General features: G+C 37.2%; 1 protein-coding gene across 4 annotated transcripts in view; it reads left to right on the top strand.

Annotated features, from left to right (window-relative positions):
• The first annotated feature begins 2,530 nt into the window (after positions 1–2,530).
• The window catches only part of LOC136255530 (uncharacterized), a 29,462-nt gene continuing 5,682 nt past the window's right edge, over positions 2,531–26,310 (top strand). The window contains exons 1-6 of one of the 4 annotated variants that reach the window (XM_066048323.1): positions 2,531–9,428; positions 9,478–9,837; positions 9,893–12,154; positions 15,520–15,570; positions 15,626–15,766; positions 16,060–17,884. In XM_066048323.1, coding sequence (XP_065904395.1) covers positions 12,134–12,154; positions 15,520–15,570; positions 15,626–15,766; positions 16,060–16,074 — 228 coding nt within the window. In that variant the 5' untranslated portion in view covers positions 2,531–9,428; positions 9,478–9,837; positions 9,893–12,133 and the 3' untranslated portion in view covers positions 16,075–17,884. Of the gene's footprint in view, positions 9,429–9,477; positions 9,838–9,892; positions 12,352–15,519; positions 15,571–15,625; positions 15,767–15,832; positions 17,885–26,310 lie in introns of those variants that run through there. The other 3 variants (XM_066048321.1, XM_066048322.1, XR_010700942.1) reach the window with 3 other exon arrangements.

Here is a 26,310-nt window from a genome sequence, read left to right as displayed (position 1 = left end):
ATACAATTTTGTGATACACTAAAAGGACTTGTCATTTCAACCGAAGTGTCACATATAGTATAGTTGGTTCGTGTTCACCTGAGCCCCTGCCAAATATAGCAACACTAAAGAGGTGAATAACAGGGACAGATCCAGAGTTTGGAAAGGGGGTGCACTTTCCTGAAAAGTTGAAGAACAAATAAAAAGAGGTCACAGCAATAATAGCTGTCCTTTACCAAATGTAAATGTATACAATATAATAATATTATAATTTTTATTCAGATCGTTATTCATAGCTTCATAGGTAAGCTACACTGCCTCATGAACACTGTGACTGCTTTATTAGAGTAATTGACTGCTCTATTAGAGTATCTTGATCTTGTATGCATTTTTTGAAAGGAATGAAGAGGGGGTGGAGCACGTGCTTTCCCCTGGATTCGCCACTGAATATAATATATGTTCACTTCCTATGGTTTTGCACTGGGACAAGATGTTGTGTAAATGTTTACATGCCTGAATCATCTATACCAAATGGATGGGATATTTTTAAAGCGTCATAACTCATACTCGTATTGCTTCACTTTCAGTGTTTATTCTATAGGGCTGTTAAGAGGGAATAACTTCCTCAGCTAAAATCTCAGACTCACCCCCTAAAATGGTGAGTGACTACTACACTTAAGCTTTTTTTAAATATGGCACACAAAACGTACCGAACGTTCTCAGATTCAATCTCAAAGCATTTTATAAGTAAAATTTTCCCAGGTTAAAAATGCAAACACCATCTTAAAATACTCTCAGATTCAGTATTAATTTTGTTTAAAAATCTCTTAGGGTACATTCAGTGTACGACTAACAAAAAATCCTACATAATTATAGTGATGGTTATTCAATATCTGAGAGTCCAAGCTTTTAATTGTTTTCAAATAGTATGTTTAAATATGACTCTCAAAATTGTCCATAAATCTCAGAGTGTAATTTTGTAAAAATTCTACTTTCAAAATGGTATGCACAGTCATCAAAAATTCTCCCAGATTTAATCTTGAAAAGTCTGATTTTATTATTTTTGTTTTGCTATAAACATGTATATAGACTTTCACGTGGTCATCCCCCAAATTTTTGATTTCCCCCAAAGGAGAAATCCTAGAATAATCACCGAGGGATTTTTTGATAAACTATTCTCTTCACAGAGCTACCAAATGTTTGGACAGTAACAAGAGTTATTAACAAACCATGAGGGCTTAGGTGAATACAAACTGACTATAGCCAGTATACAGGGTACCAATAATACAGTGTATGTATGAAGCTGGCATATACACAGTGGGTGAAGATCATTTTATTTTCACAAAGAAATGAAATCAAAATTAAAGAAAGTGTAAATATGTATGCTACATATTCGTGAATTTTATTATAGTAGTTAAAGTGTGGCAAATTTAGCACTAACAAAGCCACTGTCTGTTAATAAAGCTGTAGTGGGAAATGGAATATTTATTATGTTATATTATATATATGTTTGCCATATTATTACCTGTGAGCCTATCAAGGAAATGTATGGAGCTGTACATTCAAAATTGCCACACTTTTCCTCTTATGTAATATTATCACATATTACAAGGCACATTAGTTATGATGACTGTATGGCAAGTATTATAAATGCATCTGCCTTTACATACTGGTATGTGTGTTCTGCAGGATGATAGACAAAGGTAAAAATTGAATGATATTATTTCATAATTGATGGCAGAAAGAGACATGGTGTTATTGCATGTTTGATATTAGTGGAGACAGTTTTAGTTGTTAAAGAGCACAAGAAAACTTTGAGAATGCTGTTGTATTCAGAGCAAGGGTTGCTTGCTTCACTTATTTCAGCTGATGATGTTGTTAATGATACCTAATCCAAAACAGCCAAGCTGTAAAAAAAGAGTGCGGCCCCCAAAAAGGCTGTGGTGAAAAAAGATGTGAAATCCAAGGTGGCGGCCAAGAAATGGCTGTGATGGTAGGTTAATGGTAAAAATTTTAATAACGACAATTCAGGTGAATTTGGTGCCACTTGGTCTTTGCACAAAATTCACCTGAATTGTCGTTATTAAAATTTTTATAACCTGCCTATAATGTTAAAATCTTATATTTAATATCAACAATATTAAAGGGAGCCCATTAACTCCAAATAGATTTTTTCTCTCAGAATCAGGAGAGCTAGATTCAAGGTTAGTTGTGATTTTACTAAGACAAGTACACGAAAAAAATTGGAATTTTCAACTAGAGTAGGGACCATAGCACATTGATAAAAGTACTGAAACAAGTTGGAGTAGTCCATGATATTAAATCACTGTAATACAATAAGAAGTGTTATATCCCTACTGTGCTCAAGATACCATAACGGAAATGCACAGTAGGGATATAACACTTCTTATTGTATTACAGTGATTTAATATCATGGACTACTCCAACTTGTTTCAGTACTTTTTATCAATGTGCTTTGGTCCCTACTCTAGTTGAAAATTCCAAATTTTTTTGTGTACTTGTTTGTTAACTTTTTTTGTAAATAATTTTATTATAGCTGGTGGCCCCATGCATACCGCATCTGAAAAGGCACTGCGTGCCCCAGCTATATCAATTATCGTGTGAAAAGTGAAGTTACCATTATGCTTCGTTGTCAGCTATGTTCAACCCGTTACACAGCATTTTAATCAAGAACTTGTTGAAAGCATTTCGGGTCGATCTGAAAGCTTGTTTGGGTTTACTTTTACCTCACCAATACTGCCTCATCGTTGTAAGGGAAAATTGAGGCTGATTTTTGGGTGATATTATTTTGTGGGCCACGCCTACTCCTTTGTGGTCCCTACTATACAGTTACTATCGTACTGTATGATAAGCCCTACTCTACCTTTTACACATTTGTTAGCTATAACTTTGTTAACAATGATGTTACCAAATAAGCTATGCTTTCTTTGTACCTGTCATAGGTTAGCTCAGCGGCAGAGGAAGTAGTTGATATGAGGGGGGGCTGGGCTGACCCAGACTTATTTTTATAATTTGGTAAGGTGAGACCAAAAAAAAAAAAGGTCACAACCAACTGACAAGAGCTTTCCACCTCACCAGCTACCATTTCTAGGTGATAAACTACATAAAAATCCTTACATAGCTCGCTACACACTGACTACTTTATTAGAGTGACTACTTTATTAGAGTGACTGCTCTATTAGAGTATCTCGATCTTTATCACGGTTTTCAGCCCCACTCCAAGAAAGATGATTCGGTGTGATATCATTCTGAGGGGAGGCTAACAGCAGACCAAGGGGGGCTTCAGCCCCCTAGCCCCCCCTTTCCACCGCCTATGGGTTAGCTATACAGTACACATTGATCATTGTAGTGTGAATTTGGTGGAACACAATAAGTAATTGTTGCACATAAGGACAATGCTGCTGGAGCGACTGACAACTGACAAGGAATTGTGACAAAACATAATATGCAGGGTTTCTATGAGATTATGCACTTAATACATTATTATTCATGCATTGAATTAGAAGTTTTGTATATGCATTTTACACTTAATAGTGTAACAGCTTTAGATAGTTATTCGACTATTCCAATCATGTATGTATATGGTTTTGCTGACTGTGTAGACAATGGTAAGCACATGCAAGGATACATAAAGAAGTGTTAATACTCAGTAATAGCGAAGAATGTGTTAGTCGCAAATAAATACATTTAGAAACGCAAGCAGTTAATCTTAGCTGCTAAACAACAAACACACTAATACTAAACAAGATGTCTTACGCATGTATCTTGTCGACGACGTACAATAGGTCCTGTATAAACCAAACGTCAAATCACAAACGTATTCTAAAAGTTTGGTGCAATAACACGTGTATTCACAATGATTATGGAAGGGGTTATTGCACAAAGCGGCTTATGGCCTTGTGGCCTTAGATCTTGGTGATCACGAGAACATTAGTAGAGTGTGACACAGCTACTATATGCATTATTGTTGCCTGGCATAGGCTTGTGTTAGACTCCATGCCAGCATAGAACCATAAGGGAAATCGATATTCTCTAATACAACAGTCACCTACATGTTTTAATAATAAAAACTCTAATAGAGCATTCGCAAATTAAGCATGACATACAGACTATGTGATATTTCTAATGTAGTCTCGCGTAGAATCCTAGCTATATACATATGCCGTAGAGTCAATATGGTTGGCCTGTTCATATTGCAGCCTGCCTGTTTCATGGATCATCTGGTAGCTAATTGAAATTGTACACATGTAATTGCACATCAGCATTATACCCCTGGAGGGTCCTGCTGATTAACAATAAATAATAATAAAAGCTAGCTACAGAGCATGGTATGTAGATTGTAGAGGTTCAGTAAGGTAGTCCATAGATTGTATAACCTATGGGTAGTCACAGTAGCAGTATTCAACTGAGTAAACAAGCCAGGCTGTTATTTCTTGCCATATATAAATGCAGCCATACAGTTTAACTTGTGAATGCTCTATTAGAGTATTTTATTGAAACCATGTAGGTGACTGTTGTATCATAAATCTATGGTTGTATTATGCGCCTATCAATTGTAATCCCCAGTACTCCCAGTACGGGATCCATAGGGGGATTATAGGGGGTTTATACGGGGGTTCACCTACAAAGTTACCCCCAGTGGTGGGGCTTTTGACAAGCACTTTTATAACAATCGAATTGTGTAGCTATATTTAGTTAAATCACGTGACATTGACCCGTAGCCAAACCTTAACGTGTATTGTCTGCAGGCATGGCAGAACAGAAGAGAGTGTATCTCTGAAATATGACATGCATGTGCTATATCTATATATTACTGAATTTCAAGGTCAACTGATCATGGAGTGTGGGAATACCTCGGGGAATATAGGGGGTAGGTAGGAGATTAGACAAACACTTAGGCCTCAGTAGTGGGGTTATTGCTCTTGCAGGGTGTCAAATCCCCACATGTCCCCGGTCCGTACTGGGGGGTATAGGGGCCTAACATTGATAGGTGCATTAGAGAGTATCGATCTCTCTTATGGTTCTATGCTGGCATGGAGTCTAACACAAACCTATGCGAGGGAACAATAATGCATAGTAGTTGTATCACACTCTACTAATGTTCTCGTTATCACCAAGATCTAAGGCCATAAAGCCATTAGGCCAAAGGCCACAAGGCCGCTTTTTGCAATAACCCTTATGGAAGCCCTATTGATATGGAAGCCCTACTGATGAGCAATGACCACGATAAAGAAAGATCAAACGAAAATCAGTAAGCAATAGCACATACATTGTAGGATATTTAAAATACTAAAAGTTTCATCTCCATGAAATTCGAAGCATTTCTGCCAAAGAAGTAAGGCTGTAGCTGTAGCCAATTTTCCGCTACGCTTGACTGAACGCATCAGGCAGGCAGGCAGGCATCAGTGAGTTAGTAGAAAATTCGCAAACATAATTTTTTTTTAAATTTCGTAGCACCTAATCGAAAATGCTTCTGGTCGTTCTGGGGGCATGTTTGGGCTTGGTTATACCTGACCAATACTGTCAAGTGGCCGTGAAGGGTTTGCAAAGATGATTTTGGCTTGTTTTATCTTCATAGACCACGCCCACATCTTCGTCGTCCCTACCATACAGTACTATCGTACTGTATGATATTCAAGCCTCTAGAAGGTTATAGATTTGAAGTTGTAGTGTTTCCTGAGTCGACAGGCTAAAGGCATTTACGTATAGAGCTGCTGGGTTTGCCATGCTTGAGGTAACACGTGCTAGCTAGTACTGTACTTACTAGCCTGACTCTGTACCATCAACTTCAACAGTACGAATTTTCCAAATGTTTCACACGTTAAAGAATGGGACTCATATTGATGCGCATCTCAAGTTTATCAATGACTAGCTACTTGAAGAGATTCACTGGTAGTATTAGGCCGGATGCCATGCACTAAATAACATCAGAAACTCACATCAGAGTCTACCTATCCAATAACCTAGTCTTCATTCCAATGACACGACTATACAACTGAACTCCCTGCCAGTATTAGTATTTAGGTCACATGACTATCAAATGCAATAATACATTTGCATGTGGCTCATGCGGGCGGGTGACAGGAAACAAAGAATCTACAATTAATTAATTTTATTACTGTGCAGGCCTTCCAGGGGAGCATGTATGCACATTGCACAAAGTAATTACATTACAAAAATTAATAACTACCTGTGACTACTGTTATTCCTTGTTTGAAATGATTGAGGTCTGAAACAATTACAACATCATCTGGTAAAGAGTTTCACAGCTTGACTGTTTGGAAGAAAGAGTTTGAGTAGGCATTAGTCTTACTGGCAACAGTAAGAATCTCTTTGAGTGTCCGCAGGTACAAGGGCAAGGTGGGAGTAAAGAGTCAGCGTTAATGTCTATAATGTGATAAATAATTTTGAATAGCTATTACCTATCAGCAAGAGGACTCCAGCCAAGATTAGTAAGCATATACGAAACTATTGCATGTTGGATATACTGTTATAAGTAGTGATTCCGGAATTCCGTAAATTTTGCATAAAATTTTCTCCGTGAATCTTCCATTGGAGAGTTGACACAATCAATTCGCTGCTGTACAAGTGATTGATCAAACAAGTGGATCATTTCTAGGGTTTCTGGGGGCAAGGAATACGATGGTGCAGTTAGTTTTCTGCTACAAATATGTTTGTGTGGAGTTTTGTGCCAATTATAAGATTATTTTGCAATATAGCCACCACAAAGTTATGTTCTCTTTGCAAGAAACAATCCAGCACATGTTAGTTACATCAAGGTGAGCATTTTTGTCCATGTAGTTTTCAATATTACTATGTTAAATGTCAGCAAATTTGCACCACAAAAAGCTCATCTCCTTGATGCACCATTTTGGTAGCTGTCAAGGAGCTGTACATTAAAGAGAAAAGTTAATCATATAAGCAGCTATAAATCAACAGTACAACTCCTTGCTTTGCATGCACATTGCATTTTTGAGTGGAGATGACTGGTACAGAGTGGTTGTATATACTTCACCATGTGCATGTATGCTGTTTTGTCATCCGCAAGATGCTAAATGCATGCAACTATTTAGTGGCTTTCTATGGAGGTGACCTTTATTCAGAGGGTGTTACACGTAAGGTTACAGTGCATGTGGTCCATTTATTAAGGTATTTATAATAGAAAACAGAAGCTCAAAATGTTATTGCAAAGCTCAGTTATAAGAGAGAAGACCATCATGATTATGATGAATGTGTACAACAAAAAAGAGACAAGTATGTGAATCCTCGGACTAACATGCGACCACAGATCTGATCTACTCAGTAGTCAGTTGTGGGCATGGCAAGGAAAGAAAAAGTGTAACTACATGCATACGTACGTACATACATACATACAACAAGAAAAAGCCCTATAAGGTAACTACAAAATCTAGTTCAATCAGTCTGGGTCAATAGTCCATTCTTTACAGTTCCTCCCAAAAAAGATCCTCTGAGATGCAGAAATTGATGCCCCAGCTATTTCATTCAAAACAGCTCTAACACTGGCTTTTGAAAACAATAAATCTTGATCCATGAAAAAAAACTACATCTTTAAGTGCATTGACTTAATCAGGAAGGTAGTGACCCAAGACGCTAACTTCCACAGTACTGTAATAAGTAGCGATATTCAAATGGTCCAACTCTGCGAGCAGCTGCAAATATTCAGGCTTTGTTGCTTTCGACAGTGAGCAGACACAAGGTGTTGTTGTGAGTCAAGAGGGCAGGTTAATTCAATAATACCCATCAAAGAAGAATGGGAATTATAGAGAATGAGGTCAGGACGATAAGGTGTGATCAATACTGTTGAAGGAATGATTTCCTGTGGCGATTCATTAAAGCGAAAACCGTTTAAGTCAGCACACACCCTGACATCTTGGTGATCAGCAAAAAGGGTTGTCAACTTGGAGACTAAAATATGCAAAACTTGATTGTGACGATGAGTGTACCTCTGTTGAGATAGTGCCACTGGGCAGCCACCTAGAATATGGGCTGTAGTTGGCTAGATCGAGTCACACAATGTACATTTGGCATTACTCTGTATATATGTTCCAATGACGTAAGTTGACTGCAGTGGGCAATGTGTCCGAGGAAGCCCTCAACAAAAAGGAAAGCTGTCCAGGGTGAAACCCACTTAAGAGCTTGTTCCATGTTCTGCAAGAGTCTCCAATCTTGCTGAATCTAGAACTTTACATCGTACACTGAGGTGATTAAGGTGAGATTCACAATCTGAAGTAACTGTCTTGACTAACTGAGCTTTGGCTTTTTTATATAAGGACCGAGCCAATGGCATGGAAGAGAGATGACTTCGTGCAGCAGACAGGATGGAATAGTCCTGTGACTGAAACTGCAGAAGAACATTGCCAAGATGGAGATGCAAGCCCAGTTCCTGCAGTCTGGAATCGGACGAAGTAGAAACACATGAAAGTAAACTAAGCTTTGCTTCCCTAGATACATGGGAAACACTAGGGCAGCAAATACCAGGGTAATATAAAATCACCCTAGTGGCATTCCTTGGGAGCTGTAACCACTTCTTAAGGTAACGTGTATCTGTAGATTCAAGTTTTTTATTGTGTGATTGGTGATTGCATCCACACATAAGCGAAACCTCAATAATGAAATGATGTAATTCCTATAAATCCACGATTTGTACTCTCCACGAATTGGGAGAGAGTCTGTAGCAGATAACAATTCAGTTAAGAAGGAAAAACCCTTTCTATTTGCAACTGCCTTAGTTGCTGACAAGGACACATCCATAAGTTTCCCCAGAAATGTTGTCCCACCTTCTGATATTAATCTAGTTGTTCCTTTGGACAAAGGGATACATTGAGATAGGTGTTTAGCACCATCAAAAAGAATGGCACATTTGGCAGTTGGCAAATGGCACATTTGGCAGTTGGCAAATGGCACATTTGTTCAATTGGCACATTTTAGTTCAATGGAAAGATACGGAGAAAATTTTGCCTATTTTCAGGACTTATAACTCCACCATCCTATGATGGATTTTTAAAACCTAAGTGTTTATGAGATCCTCAGGGGGTACTGCACAAGGTTATGCTAAATAAAAACAATTCCATTAATTTTAAAATTCTCCTGGAATCGCTATTATGAGGTATGGTGGTCAATTGGTGGCCTTACCTATTATTGTACAATTATTATTATTATTCTTATTGTTAATTAGCAAAGCCCACTAGGGGCAACACGCTAATGAGCATTACAATCACATATTTTATTACTTACAGCATTCTTAAATGTTTCGAGATCTATTGTGTCGATGTTAGGAATTTGAAGGGAGTTCCATTGAATAATTGTTCGTGGGAGGAAGGAGTATTTGTGCACATCAACTCTTGTTTGCAATTGAGTTAGCTTGAGAGGATGTTGAGCACGGGTGTAGGACACTGGAGTTGGTGACGGTAAGCAATGATCAGATATTGCTAGTAAATTCCTGACAATCTTGAATAGGAAGGTGAGTCTAGCAATTGTTCTTCTGTTTTGAAGTGTAGGCCATTCAAGACTGGTTAACATGTCTGTGATGCTATCATGTTTTTGGTTAGATCTGTGCCAGGGTTTGTCCAAAACAAAATGAGCAGCACGGTGTTGAATCATTTCTAGTTTACTAATACTAGTGTGATGATAGGGGTCCCAGATGGCTGAGCAGTATTCTAATGATGGTAAGAGCAATTGTTTGTAGACGTGTTCTTTAATTTCTGATGGTGCATTGTGGAGATTTCTTTTTAAGAATCCAAGGAGTCGATTTGCCTTGTTACAGATGTAATTGATGTGAGGATCCCATGATAGTTTGTGGTGGAGACGGATTCCAAGGTAATTGTGTTCTAATACTGTAGCCAGTGGAATGTTGGACATTTTGTATGTGAAGGTACTCTTGTTATGGTGTGTTGTTATCTGTAAAATTTTACATTTGGAGATGTTGAATTCCATCATCCAGTCAGTTGCCCATCTTGTCAGTGAGTTTAAATCATCTTGAAGTATTTTATGGTCTTGTGGTGTTTTAATGGTTTTGTAAATAAGAATATCATCTGCAAAAAGACGGATCTCACTTTGGATGTTGGCAATGATGTCATTGATATAAATCAAGAATAGAACTGGTCCATGTCTTATCGATTATTTATATATATATATATATTTTTTTTTCATTATTTATATATATATTTTTAAAATTATTTTTCTCTTTGCAGGCACTCGCAATTGTACAGCTTCCACTTGGTTTCAAGACAACTTGAAAGTTTCAAGGCAGCTTGAAGTCTCGAGACGGCTTGAAAGTCTCGAGGCGACTTGAAAGTCTGAAGACGGCTTGAAAGTCTCAAGGCGACTTGAAAGCTTCAAGGCGGCTTGAAAGTCTGAAGACGGCTTGAAAGTCCCAAGGTGGCTTGAAAGTTTTCTCCGAGTCAGTCTCAAGACGACTTAAAAGAGCTGATAGCTACTACATTTTTCTTATAGTTTTCAGCAATCATATCCTCTCAGCATGCAAGATCTGCAAGCCACAGTAGACCAGAATTCAGTGCTTTTGAAAGTGGCCTGGATCTGATTTAATTCCCTTAGTGTCCCTTAGTGTTTTGTATCATGAGTCCAGACTCTTTTTGTTTGAAGGTTTTACCAACCTCATGTATAGGCGATTCTACAGGGGGCACCCCCCCCTTGTCAAAAATAAGTTTTCAAAACTCTTGGGGAATATTGTGGTAGCTATAGATTAGCATTGTTAGTTTTAGCATTTTTCATGTTTTAAGCCATTTTAAAGCCTTATAATTGCAAAAATTTTGCAGCTTCTGGGAGTTGCACCCCCAAAACCCCTTTAAAATTCTGCATTACACTACAGTCATACAACATCAATAATATTTATGCTGTACCCCCCCCGTATATCTAGAATTGCCAGTGGCCAACCTTGTATAACACCTTCCATAGATTGGTCCATGCGTGTTCCTCATAAACTTGCAAAAGAACCTCCTCCAGCAATGTATGTTGTAATATGGATGAACAATGACAGAATGATCAGTCATGAGGTAGCATGCATTTCAGAGCATTGATGATGATGACAAATGTCAATCCCCTTATATTTCCTGGTGTAGTATGTAGTTCTGCAGTTTTAGTAGCAGTAAATTATACATAGCTAGACAATGATTCAGTAATTTGTAAGCTGTTGAAATTCTCTAATAAAACAGTCAACTACTTTAATGCTTGCAATGAAATTAACATATTCTTTTCTTGACCTCTTCATGCACTGTTATCTCACTATTACTGTTAAACATCTGGCTAGGATCCTAATGTCATCATGTGCTGTAAAAGCACTGTAGCTATATTATTTTGTCATGAACCGCTTTTCTATTTAAGATCAAAAGCAAACACAGTATTAAAATTTTGGCAAACAATTGAGCTTGTGGTAATATTATTTGTTTCAAAAAAAGAATCACGAAATTGCTTTCACTGAAATTGTACACACTGCACATGCAGTAACAAAATTAAAATTCAAAGCTGAGAAAAAGTCTTTGGCTGATTGTACTGAACTATTGTGGATATAATCATTTTCAGCTTTACCAAAACTGCATGCATATAGAGTTGAAGTGCTTACATTTGCAGCTATACTTCCACTGCATATTAAAGCCCTCCAGCAAATCTATAGTGTCTGGGGAACTGTGCCCCCAGACCATTTGCCTCCAGAGATTTTATTGTCAATCACACTGATCTTTCTTCTTTTAGAGTTTAGAAAAGAACTGTTCAGAGCACTGTGCTGAAGACTGGCAGTTTTACTCTCTTCTTAAAGAGTGCCATGCACAAGCAACACTAGAAGACTTAGATCAACAGTTGTATTGATGCTGATAATGGTAACATAGAGCTTTGTTCATCCTTGGACTTGTGAACTATTACAACAAATTACTACGTCAGCCAACCCTGGCTACCCTGAAGTTGAAATGGCATTGGGGAGAGGAGCCAAAAGAAACAAACCTTTGAAGGAGCCAAAAGTCCAAAGTTTTACTATGTAGCTCATTGCAATCTTGGTTGTGAGTTAAGTGATGCCTTCCTATGTGGGGTAGGAGCTGTTTTGTCACAAAAGGGTCCAAACTATCTGGAGCATCCTGTTGCAGAACAAAACATTCGCAGCTGTATGGACAAAGAGGGCTTGGGGGTAAAATTGTGTGGTAACTGTTCGTTTTGGATTTAATGCATACATTATTTCTCGTAATAGAGTTTTTAGTGTAAGCCACTAGGACATTAATTGTATTGTGGTTAATTTTACATAGCTATATAGGTGGTAATTACTTTTGTATGGTACAGTTGCTGTAGATGCTCTTTTGTGTTGATTATATTATATTTTTGCAATAATTGTTATCTAAGTTGGTTACTACAATGCATAACATGTAGGCTGTGGAAATAGACCTATATCATTAAAGCTCTTGCATGCTTCACATTAAATTTTTGTAGAGCAGCCCTAGCTCACTCCCTCTCTTAGCGTAAACCTAAATCTTCTGCAGAACATCAACGTGTAACTTTCACAAGTCTAGCAGTGCATAATCATAATTACATAAACTTTCTTCCATTTTTTGGTGTCACCAAAAAAATAGGGATGAGCTAGGGCTAATTTTTTAGAAAAATAGGATAGTAAAAGCAATGAACAAAACGTTTGCAAATTAGGTGGATTTTTTGAAAAGTGAAGCATTATAAAGATCAAAGTAGTCTAATAGAACAATCACACACAGCATTGTAGATCAGTTTCTTGTAATATAGGAAGGGCAGTTAGAGATATACAATAGAATAGTCATATGAAATATTCTAATAGAACAGCCACATAATATGCTTGTGAGGTTGAGATGCTGCATTTAATAGTTGTTAATTGATGCTCATAATTTTAGCAAAGTACAGTGGAACCTCTCTTATCCGGGTGGTCTGGTACCTACTACTGTCTGTATCTCAGAAATGTCCGTAACTAAGAATAACATGCTATTATGCTAAAGTGACTAACTTAAATACAAGTAATGTTGTTATTGCTATCAGTTAGTGCTATGCAGTTTAGTGGGCAGAGGGGGAAGTCACTACAGAGCAGTCATGGTCACTTCCCTGGGCTGTAAAAATGCATTATCACCTAGCAACCAAGTGGTAGTTATTAGTATATAGTACAATAAACAAGCCATCAAACAGGTAAACAGCAGCCTTTAGGCTCCCTCCTTGTGCTTTCATCTAAACCAAACTTCATTATGGTCAATAAACTACAAGCCACATGACCAATTTGGGCTGTCTGGATAATAGAGGTCCGGATAGGGAGGTTCCACTGTATTGAGCAAAATAGGTCAGAAGAAAAAGAATTGCTAAACAAAGTGGAAAAGCTGAATATGTTTTCCCTAGCTAAATCAGTTTTCATTTAAGAGCATGATAGGTACTTAATATTTTAGGATTTTGGTAGTAATACTACATATTGTACTGTGCTTAACCTCAAAATCATAAAACTCTAATCAATATTTATATACAGTAAAAATGTTTATATCTACAGATCACATCTTAAAGGCAGCCAGAATAGGAATTCTGAAGCATTTCCTCAAAAGCTTTCTTACCCTATAGCTATCGTGCTAATTGTTTGGTTGAAGTAAAAGGTACAGATGTACTGTATCTAAACATATATTGGTAGGATAAGAAAAGCAAGGGGGTAGGTGATATTCTAATAATAAAACTTAGTACAGGACACAACAGGTCTGAATGCATTCAATTTAGGAGAGTGTCGATCAACTGTTACAGGTAATGTGATCCGAAGGAAGAACATAGTAACTGTACATGTGCTGAATCCTCTGCAAAATAATATTATTTGAAAATGACTATGATGTCTTAAAACCTTTAGAGTCACAGATTTTGTGAGATCCAAACATTCAATGTTCACAGATGGTGAAAATGGAATGGATATTGGGGTCATGGCCCTCCAAATTTTATTAGCCAGTACTTGTAACCAAATATCAAATTACTTTAGTAAGAAGCTTTGGTAGCTACTATTTTATTTTGCTAATAGATGAGTGCATATTGCTTAGTCGGTCATCTATAAACTTTAGTTCTAGTAGCATTGCCTCCCTTCATGTAGCACATCTGCTTTTACATTGGTCACAATTTCTCCAGTGAGAACATGTTCAACACCTTTTGGTCTTTTATATGATTACATACTTTATCATACACATCTTGCACCATTTGAATGTTGTGTAGCCAGATGTAGCATACTTGCACTATTGTTTCTCACATTCAAAAGTTGAAGCATCTTTAAAGTGAGGATACTTGTTTACCACGATGTGAAGGAGCATTAGCATTGAATAACTTAACATCAAAAAATGTCCTCTGATATTTACATCCCCATAATCCCACATCTGCATGAGCTCCATCCTCATTATTAGCTGATGCAGATTGAAGGCTCTCGCCTGTAAGAGACTGTAATGGAAGTTCGACCCTCATATCCTCACACACTTTAGTTAGGACAGCAACAGTGAAGTCCCTCAAATTATTATGTCGGGGAGGGGGGATCCCCTACACTACAGAAATTGTACTATGGCACCCTTTCCTAAATATATCTTATGCTATATGATACCACGATATCTGTAATATAACACATTTCATCTTTCAACAGGAGGTAATTACAGCAATTCTAATGTTTTTGTTTGGCACACTATAAGGAGGATACACATAGGTTGAAGTCTTTGATCTACTTAAACACTAACCATAGCAACTGTTGTTAAGCAATAATAAACTCTGATGTAGTAAAATCTTTTTCATGGCTGCTGCTTAGTAACCATTGCTATGGTACCTAAATCATCTTCAGACTTAGTCACAATTGATAGGTGACAATGTGATATGGATTAGTTACTAATAAAGTGTACGTTGATGCATAGATTGCATTGACAGTGCAATGCAAGCTTGATTGTATGCACACTATTTCATGCAAGTTAGTCTTAGTTATCAATTCAGAGATGCCAGCAGTTGGAGGCTAAATCATCCATGCAGGCTTTACAAATTCAAAAGTATTCACTTCATAAAACATCAACAGGAGTTCAGTGTAAGTACAGAGTATTTATTAAGATTGTCCTCAGAGTGTTTGCATGTTGCTTTGAATAATGTTAATCAACTTAGGCCCATTATTACATTTAAAGATAAAAAATCACCTTCCGAGATGTATCTTTCCGTACAGTTCATATGCCAGGAAATAATGGATTAAGTCACCTTATTTATACACACCTCTGTAATCCAGAATATTTCTATAATCTGACACTGTTTTAAGTACCAAATAGATATTTCTGTGTATATTTACTGCCTCAATAATCTGACTCCAACACAATTTTCTTGTCCCAATGAACATTGAATTATAGAGGTTTCACTGTACGGTCCAGCACACTTTCCTTATGTATGTTCTATTAGAGTAGTCAACTGTTTTGTAAAATGACCTTAAACATAAATATAACTTATAGTGTGTATAGTATTATATAGTAAGTGTGTATAATATTATAGCAAATACACACCTTGTTATAGGAAAAATTGAGTGAACAAAATGCAATGCAAGATGGTTCCAATACTAAAGAGGTTTGAACTTGCCTCACCTTTGGATATGTGTTATATGTATGCACCCAACCATAAGAAATATGATGAGCTATGTATACATCTGTTGAAAAAGTGGGGAGATGGTTCAACTGGCACTGGGACAGGGATCAGGGTAACGTTGAGGCTTCCCAATGGTACAAAAGTGAGAGCAGTAGTAGATGAAAATTGCACTGCCAAGGTTAGTAATCTTTACAACACCTGTATTGCAAATAATAATTAATGCATCATGTTCTATAACACGTAGGCTTTATATGAGATAGCATTTGCAAGAAGTCATTTGACACAGCCTTTCTATATTTATACCATAAAGTTACTAGCTCCTACAACTTTAATCAGTCATCTACACATTCAGGGATCCTTGCTAGCAATAGAAGAAAGCAAGGATGCTGAAGACCCACTAGTCATTCTAGCACAGGTGTTTATATGAATTCTGTGGAATTAAGTTTAAAACTGATTCATTTCTTAACATAGGAAGAACTGCTTTAAAATTGTGAAGAAGTTGTTCAGAGAGGTAGAATACATTGCTTAGTTCTTTGTTACTTATTGACAAGGTTCGGTGTTGTATAGCAAAAGCTTGCCGCCTTGAATCACTTCAGAGATTCACAGTTGGTGCCACTCACAGTATCACATGTCACCAATTATTTAGTGATATAATTGAACTGTACAGATCAAGTCCTGCTGTTACCAAGGAATTTCCGTTCAGAGTAAAATTTACAGATGAATGAGCAATAAATGCAGGAGGAGTCGCAAGGGAATCTTCTTCAGCTTTTTGGGAAGCAGCATAGCATAAAATGTTTGATGGAGCTGCACTCATTGTGCCAGCTCTGCATCACACGATTGATTCTGCTGCATTTCCAATTCTGGGCAAGATAATGCCGCATGGATATTTAGCCTGTGGATTCCTTCCTCTGCAAATTGCATTCCCAGTTATTGCTTCAATTTTACTTGGTCCACTTGTCGTATTACCAGATGCTATCATTCTTGAATCATTTATGGATTATCTTGTAGATTATGAGGGACAAACACTCAGAAGGGCTCTTCAAGATGTTGCATTGGTGCCAAGCCTTTCTGAGAAGCTGGTATCTATTTTGAGCAGATATGGATGTCTTGAAGTACCAAAGCCAGACAACCGTAAAGCAATAGTTACTAGAAGTTGCCCAATGTGAATTCACTACTAAAGTTTTAGGAGCAACTTATGCCATGAATTCCGGCCTATCAGAAGATGACAAGTGCTTTTGGGCACAGCATTCAGTCACAGATTTGTACTCTGTATATAAATCCCTTGAAGTATCACATGAAAAAGTAATTGATCAGATAGTTGAACCTGCAGAGATGAATGCAGCCCAAAACAGAGTGTGTGGCTTTTTCTTGCAATACATTGGAAATATTAAGCTGGATGGGTTGCAATTGTTGCTACGCTTTGTACAGTAATTGGTAGTTCTGTCATGCTTCCCAGCCATGTAGATGTTTTGTTCAATACATCCACTGCTTGCCAGCCAATTGCTCATACCTGTGACCCATTTATAGAGTTATCTTCTCTGTGCACTTCCTACACAGAATTCAAACACTGCTTTAACTGCGTTCTTGATAATGAGCACAGTTGGACAATGGACATCAATTAGTAAAAAGTGTAGTAGCTGTGTAACAACTTTATTAAAGATTAATATGGTTATTTTGCAAAATATGTAGCATAATATTGAATTATTTTGTCGATAATTATGCTGAATTGTTATAGAAATGTTGATTATGGTTTTCATACCTGCATGATCTGATAAATAAGCTTGCCGATCGCATACCATAAAGCCTAATGATTATATGAACCCTATAAATTCTGTGCATCTTATACCATATGACCAGCACTATAATATCTTGCTACTCTCTCTTGCATTTCATAATGGTAGCTAAATACACTGAGAAAACACATAGATGTGGCATGTAAATTGTGGTTATCATTGAGTTAATATTACTCCTTGCTTTAAACCTCCTCTACCACTGTGCCTGGACACATGGTAGATTCTGGAGGATGGTCAAATGATTGGGTGGTGGTTTGGTAATTGTACAGGAGGTTCCAGTTGCAGGAAGGCCTATTGAATCAGGCGAGTAAGGGTAAACTGCCTACCCACCAGGAAAGGAACATAATGCTTAGGTGCAAAATGGACTATTTTGGGGATTTCTGCTTAATTTATACCAAAAATAGACCAACTTAGAGGGCATACAGCTGTTTAGTTGGACCTTGACCGTACTGTCACATTCCTAATTAGAGGAACAAACGGATGATGATTTTGCTATAAATAATTTCTGGGGTAAATTCAATAGAGTCAGATATGAAAGGAGCACCAGTTGGGTCTACTGCAGGGGAGGAGGTAGTATCTTCACAGGTAAAAACACTAGAAAAATAGTCATTAAACATGGTTGTCATTTCACCATCAGAGCTAGCTGCAGTACCATCAGTATCGTATCCCTCCGCTTCCTTCGATGTCCCAAACTACATACCCTTTGCTAATGAATTATATAGGTATTCCTCCACAAGTGGCAAAATGAGTCGTGTTGGAACAATAGTAATAGATATCTAATCCAAAAACAGCACTAGCAATGTTGTAAAAAAGGCCAGGATGAAAAAAGATGTGAAATCCAATCCATGGTAAGTTACTAGCAAAATTTTAATAATGACAATTCAGGTAAATATGTATGTGTTGCTTCACTAGGATTTGGCACCAAATTCCTCTTAATTATTGTTATTAAAATTTATGCCATTAACCTATCATCATAGCCATTTCTTGGCTGCCTTGGATTTCACATCTTTTTTCACCCTGGCATTTTTGGGGCCACACCTTTATTTTACAGCTTGCAATTGCCTGTCTTTTAGATTAGATATCACTTCATTTTGTGATGACTGAAATACCTAAAGCTGGCCTATGGCCGGCTTTGGGTATTTCATTTAATGTGTCTTTTTTTCTTTACTACAGTAATGAGGATTATGACAGAGAGAAGGAAACTTAATTGCTTAGCTACATGTACATTTAAACATATATTTGTTTAATAATTACAGGGCAACTTGTATATAACTGAAAGTTCTTCAGGACGGCTTGTAATGTAGCTTAACTCTACATGGTGAATCTTTTGTAGGTGAGTCACTTGTAATCTAGCTAAACACTCTACACATAGTGACTTGCAATGTAGTTGAAATCTCTACAGGATGATATTCGCGTAGCTGTAGCCAAACTATCTACATGCTGACTTGTAATGTAGCTGAATGTTTTACAGGGCGACTTGTAACTCTACAGGGTGATTTTTAATGTAGCTGAACTTTCTGCTAAGCGATTTAAACTTAGCTGAATATTCTCCAGGGTGACTTGTAACCTAGCTCAACTTTCTACAGGGTGGCTTGAAACTTAGCTGAACTTTCTACAGGGTGATTTTTAATTTGGCGGCACTCTATAGAAGATGGAGTTCAGTTGGAATCAATTTTTATTGAACTATATACACTGTATAGTACTATTGTGTTGTTGGATTATGAGGCATTGTATAATAATGGACTGTCGAAGAGAATAAAAAGTAGCTACACTGTATGATTAGATTGAATGCAACACATTCTACAATCTGGTCAGTGGTAACATTTTGTTTGTGTTTCAGCAATATGTTAAAACAGGGAGATATGGCAATCACATGGAGCTATATTGATTAAAAGATGCTTATAATTTCACTATAACCACTTGCAATAGGAAACAATTTATCCTATGGCAAGCATCAAGCTTGTAGTTGCAAATGAAATTATGAAGTTGCATGTTTTCAGAATGAAAGATTGCGTAGATAAAAAAATATTTTTAAGCAAAATTGTAATGGCACAATGTTTGGCACAATGGTGAGATAGCAGTGTACAGGTCAAGAAGAAGAGCTAGGTTTATCTTCAGCTTACACACTGGTCTTGTACAATAGTTTTGATTATGGATGTTGTATTAGAGTATATTTCATGTGCAAGCTGGGAAGCTGCTAGAAGCTGTAATACAAGTATAATTGAATATTACCCATGCAAGTGAAAAAGTGAAAAGAGCAAGGGAAATGGCTAAATCTCACCTATATAAGTATTAAAACAATAGAGACTCAAAATTATAATTATTTAGGAGTAAGACTTAAGACTGCTAAAACTTGTATGAAATTTTGGAGGGGTGGTGCTTCAGTACCCCATGTACCTCCCCCAAATCCGTCCTTAATAAATTTGTCAATTTTTTCATCATCATCATTGTTTGTCATCTTAATGTGTAATCCATCAAGTGGACATGTTGCATGTGCTTCTATTGTACTATTTTAGACAATCATATTTTTTCAATGGTGGGACCTTGACAAAAAAAGTGTAATAATAATTGTATAGTTAATCACTTGATACATTTCCAAATGATAGTTCGAGGTGCTGTTGAAAGTATTATTATTGTGATACATCCGATTTTACTAGTGGTACCATAGTGAAAGATGCCTTACACATAAACACATCTTATAGTAATTTTGTACATGTATTATTGTAAACAGGAAGGGGTAAATAAATAGTGTAAGGTGAAGGCCAGCACTATTTTTTCCTGTTCAGCAATACAAGAACACAATTACTACAACCAATCATCCCCCCCCCCCCCCCCCCCCACCTCCAATTTTGGAAACCATCCCTTTCTGCACATTTGTCTTTTGTAGCTACAATGAAGCATTGGGTGTTTCTCTATCTTGGGTTAAAATTTTAGCTTGATATTTTGAAGCATTCCAGAGATACAGCCAATTTGTGATAGTTCAATCAAGTGTTCTTCAATTAAATGTCATCTATCATTATCTAAAGACTATGTTTTAACCATTCCATCACCTGAACAATCACCCTGATGAATTTTGCAAGCTAAGTGGTGTCCCACGTATATGAAAATTACTACACAGCTTGATAGGGTCATCCAGCACATAGAAGCTTTGGGTGTGAAACTTCACAGCAAGAAGCTTAATAGTTAAAATGTGAAATGAGTTTTCCTATTATACAACTTTTGCATGTGTATATAGGTTTTCAAAAATTGGGTCACCTATTATAGAGTAGTCTAGCAACTGTTACTAAGCAGCAGAAATTCAAAAAATAACCACTACGAAAACTAATCACACTTAGCAACCATTGCTATGCCATTTAAGTTAGCAACAGATACTAAGCAACCCCTGCCAGACAATTATTAATATGTAATTTATGAATCATAAATTAATAGGCCTTTGGCCTTTCATTGTGTCCATATCCAGATTCTGTTCAAGACCAATCAAGTCTGTTCTTAAGCTCACTGGATGACTGAACAGCTGGGGTAAACTGTTCCATTGATTGATAATGCGATTGTTCAAGAATTTGGATCTGATAAGGAGCTTTTATCTATGCTTGAATACTTTGCAATTGTGACCTCTTGTGAAACTTATTGGCAATGGGGTGGTTTAATTATTCGAATCAATGTTTAAATGTTTTTTGTTTGTTTGTTTGTTTGTTTTGTTTTTAATGTTAAATGTATCTAATCAAAAACAGCCAAGCTGTAAAAAAAGGAGTGCGGCCCTTGAAAAGGCTATGGTGAAAAAAGATGTGAAATCCAAGGTGGTGGCCAAGAAATGGCTGTGATGGTAGGTTAATGGTAAAAAATTTAATAATGACAATTCAGGTGAATTTGGTGCCGCTTGGACAATTGGCACAAAATTCACCTGAATTGTCGTTATTAAAATTTTTACCATTAACCTACCATCACAGCCATTTCTTGGCCGCCACCTTGGATTTCACATCTTTTTTCACCATAGCCTTTTTAAGGGCCGCACTCCTTTTTTTACAGCTTGGCTGTTTTTGATTAGATTTCACTTCTTTTTGTATTTGTATACCCCAAAGCCAGCCTATGGCCAGCTTTGGGGCTTTTTAACCTATATATTTTTCTTTACCACAGGAAAAAGAAAAAGATGAAGCAGATTTTATAAATACTTTAACTCATTCTGATTTTATCAGTAAATGTACAAATTATATATATAATGCATATATCAAGAGTTCATAATATAAAAAGAGAGCATATATTTATTACATGTCAATTAATCCCCACAGGATAATTTGCAGCTGATCTCTCTACTGGGTGACTTGAAATGTAGCTGAACTCTCTACAGGGTGATCTGCTTGTATGTAGATGAACTCTTTACAGGATTCTCTCTACAGGGTGACTCGACTCTAGCTGAACTCTCTGCAGGGTTATCTGTTTGTAGTTGAATTCTCTACAGGGTGATTTGTTTGCAGCTGAACTCTCTATAAGGTAACTTCTTCTAGCTGATCTGTCTACAGGGTGACTTGTTTCTAGCTGGTCTCTCTACAGGGCGATTTGTTTGTAGCTGAATTCTCTACAGGGTGATGTGTTTGCAGCTGAACTCTCTACATGGTGGTTGCTTTGTAGCTGAACTCTCTAAAAAGTGACTTCTTCTAGCTGAAGTCTCTACAGGGTGATCTTTTCATAGCTGAACTCTCTACAGGATGATTTGTTTGCAGCTGAACTCTCTACATGATGATTTCTTTGTAGTTGAACTCTCTACAAGGTGATTTGTTTGTAGCTGAAATCCCTACAAGGTAACTTCTTCTAGCTGATCTCTCTAGAGGGTGATTTGTTAGTAGCTGAACTCTCTACAGGTGATTTGTTTGTAGCTGAACTCTCTACAAGGTGATACTTCTAGGTGATCTCTCTACAGGATGACTTGTTTCTAACTGAACTCTCAACAGGGTGATCTGTTCATAGCTGAACTTTCTACTGGGTGATTTGTTTGCAGCTGAACTCTCTACATGGTGGTTTCTTTGTAGCTGAACTCTCTACAAGGTAATTTCTTCTAGCTGAACTCTCTACAGGGTGACTTGTTTCTAGCTGATCTCTCTGCAGGGTGATCTGTTCATAGCTGAACTTTCTACAGGGTGATTTGTTTGCAGCTGAACTCTCTACATGGTAGTTTCTTTGTAGCTGAATTCTCTACAATGTGACTTCTTCTAGCTGAACTCTCTACAAGGTGACTTGTTTTCTAGCTGATCTCTCTACAGGGTGACTTGTTTCTAGCTGAACTCTCTACAGGTGATTTGTTTGTAGCTGAACTCTCTACATGATGGTTTTGTTGTAGCTGAATTCTCTACAAGGTAACTTCTTCTAGCTGATCTTTTTACAGGGCATATTTGTTTGTAGCTGAGTTCTCTACAGGGTGATTTGTTTGCAGCTGAACTCTCTACATGGGAGTTTCATTGTAACTGAACTCTCTACAATGTGACTTCTTCTAGCTGAACTCTCTACAGGGTGACTTGTTTCTAGCTGATCTCTCTACAGGTGATTTGTTTGCAGCTGAACTCTGGTTTCTTTGTAGCTGAACTCTCTACAAGGTAACTTCTTCTAGCTAATCTTTCTACAGGGTGATTTGTTTGTAGCTGAATTCTCTACAGGGTGATTTATTTGCAGCTGAACTCTCTACAAGGTGACTTTTTCTAGCTGAACTCTCTACAGAGTGATTGATTTTTTTTGCAGCTGAACTCTCTACATGGTGGTAGCTTTGTAACTAAACTCTCTAAAAGGTGACTTATTCTAGCTGAACTCTCTACAGGGCGATCTTTTCATAGCTGAACTCTCTACAGGATGATTTGTTTGCAGCTGAACTCTCTACATGATGACTAGGGTGATTTGTTTGCAGCTGAACTCCCTACAAGGTAACTTCTTTTAGCTGATCTATCTACAGGGCGATTTGTTTGTAGCTGAGTTCTCTACAGGGTGTTTGTTTGCAGCTGAACTCTCTACATGGTAGTTTCTTTGTAGCTGAACTCTCTACAATGTGGCTTCTTCTAGCTGAACTCTCTACAGGGTGACTTGTTTCTAGCTGATCTCTCTACAGGGTGACTTGTTTCTAGCTGAACTCTCTACAGGTAAATTTTCTCCGGATGACCCGGAGAAAATGTGACCGGTTGACCCGACCTGGTTTCAAGGCTGATACACAGACCTCATCTATTTAATCTGGAATATTCCTCAATTCCTTTTGCTAAAAATTATTCCTGAGTTATTGCACCATAATGGATGCTATTCTATTCTGTTTATAATTATTCATGATTAAATATCACCTCTAATGAATAGGGATGTGAAAAAATGTCACCAGAGAATCCATTAAGTTCAGTAATGAACTTTTATGTTAAATTAAACTTGATATACCAGGAATTTGTACTTTATTAGCTACCGTTTTGAAATTTTAAAAATGCTAACCTTGCAGAAATCTGTGCAAATGTAAACATTGATTTTCAGATTTCTCATACTCTAAGCTTTCCAAAAATGTATAGGTTTGCTAATCCCCATAAACTTTGAACAAAAGTACATAGTGAACCTGACTAACAGGTGGAACATTTAGTTCATCTTGTACCCTGCAAATTAGTGTTTGTTGTTTACAGCTAAGTTACTTGACACCTATAGGCATAATGTATTTCACGGACTTACAGACTGGACTTGCAGACTGAACACACACTGAGCTGGAAACAGCTTTTAAACAATAATTGTAATACTGGAAACATCATTATCGAGCTACAGCTGCTGGTATTCTTCTTCCTTACAAGTCACTAAGGTCGCTGGTGCACTAATTTTTATTAGAATACTTACGAAGAACCTGTACTGGTGTGTGATAGAGACTATTATTGTAGCGTAGATTAATTCATTGTTGACCCAGTACTTAGCACTAGTATTTAGGCTTCAGTGGTGAGCCACAAAGTATTCTTGGTTGTAAAACCACATAGGTAGGTGGAGCTAGACTACATGTCTGTGCAACCAAGATTTATGGCTATGGCAACCAAGCTGTTTCCAGTGAAATCCAAGGTGACGACAATTCAGGTGAATTTTGTGCCAAGACCAAGTGGCACCAAATTCACCTGAATTGTTGTTATTAATGCAATTTACATGCCACATAACTCTATATTCATTATACTTTAGCAACATATGCAAGCAGTGTTAAATATATTAGTGGTACACATTTGCACGTGATTGAATATGTCACAAATTATAGGTGCAATCAGCTACAGCCAAGATCAAATATGATTTAAATTCCAAATACCCTAAAGTGTAAACACAAGAAAAATATAAGTGCATATCATGTACAGGATATATTTGCACCACATGCACAGCAGGTATAAATGTGTATTTTTTTGTAGTGATTGCAAAATAATCTTATAATTGGCACAAAACTCCACACAAACATATTTGTAGCAGAAAACTAACTGCACCATCGTATTCCTTGCCCCAGAAACCCTAGAAATGATCCAATTGTTTGATCAATCTCTTGTACAGCAGCGAATTGATTGTGCCAACGTTCCAATGGAAGATTCATAGAGAAAATTTTATGTAAAAGTTACGGAATTCCGGAGTCACCACTTATAACAGTATATCCAACATGCAAGAGTTTCGTATATGCTTACTAATCTTGGCTGGAGTCCTCTTGCTGATAGGCAATAGCTATTCAAAATTATTTATCACATTATAGACACTAACGCTGACTCTTTACTCCCTGTACCTGCGGACACTCAAAAAGATTCTTACTGTTGCCAGTAAGAACTAATGCCTACTCAAACTCTTTTCTTCCAAACAGTCAAGCTGTGAAACTCTTTACCAGATGATGTTGTAATTGTTTCAGACCTCAATCACTTCAAACAAGGAATAACAGTAGTCACAGGTAGTTATTAATTTTTGTAATGTAATTACTTTGTGCATACATGCTCCCCTGGGAGGCCTGCACAGTAATAAAATTAATTAATTAATTGTAGATTCCTTGTTTCCTGTCACCCGCCCGCATAAGCCACATGCAAATTTATTATTGCATTTGATAGTCATGTAACCTAAATACTAATACTGGCAGGGAGTTCAGTTGTGTGGTCGTATCAACGGGATGAAGACTAGCTAGGTTATTGGGTAGGTGGACTCTGATGTTGTTTAGTGCATGGCATCCGGCCTAATACTACCAGTGAATCTCTTCAAGTAGCTAGCCATTGGTAAACTTGAGATGCGCATCAATATGAGTCCCATTCTTGAACGTGTGAAACATTTGGAAAATTCGTACTGTTGAAGTTGATGGTACAGAGTCAGGCTAGTAAGTACAGTACTAGCTAGCACGTGTTACCTCAAGCATGGCAAACCCAGCAGCTCTATATGTAAATGCCTTTAGCCTGTCGACTCAGGAAACACTACAACTTCAAATCTATAACCTTCTAGAGGCTTGAATATCTTAGTAAAATCACAACTAACCTTGAATCTAGCTCTCCTGATTCTGAGAGAAAAAAATCAATTTAGAGTTAATGGGCTCCCTTTAATATTGTTGATATTAAATATAAGATTTTAACAATATAATAAATGATAGCTACCCGCCCGCATGATATTTTTGTCTCACTAGGATGGGAAACAAGGAATTAACAATTGTTGGCCTTGCTTGTAACTATCATTTTGCTTGTAATATTTCATAACCACAATCACCACCCCTATGATGATTAATAGTATTGTAATAATCACTACTGGAATTGTTACCCCAACTGTTATGCCGGTGGATGAGGAGCTACTGAATGAAGAGCTGGTGGGTGGACTAGGAGATGGTGTTGGTTGTTCTGTGACAATAACACAATCATCTGAGTTGAATGAATCAAGCATTGTTGGACAGTTAGGATCTACATTAGAGTCATGGAGGCAATTGTTATTGATGGTGAAGATTCTA

Source organism: Dysidea avara, chromosome 5 (genome assembly GCF_963678975.1).
Source record: "Dysidea avara chromosome 5, odDysAvar1.4, whole genome shotgun sequence".
In the NCBI taxonomy this organism is placed as follows: domain Eukaryota; kingdom Metazoa; phylum Porifera; class Demospongiae; order Dictyoceratida; family Dysideidae; genus Dysidea; species Dysidea avara.
The sequence above is the reverse complement of the archived record's forward strand: the minus strand, read 5'-3'. Positions and strand labels throughout refer to the sequence as shown.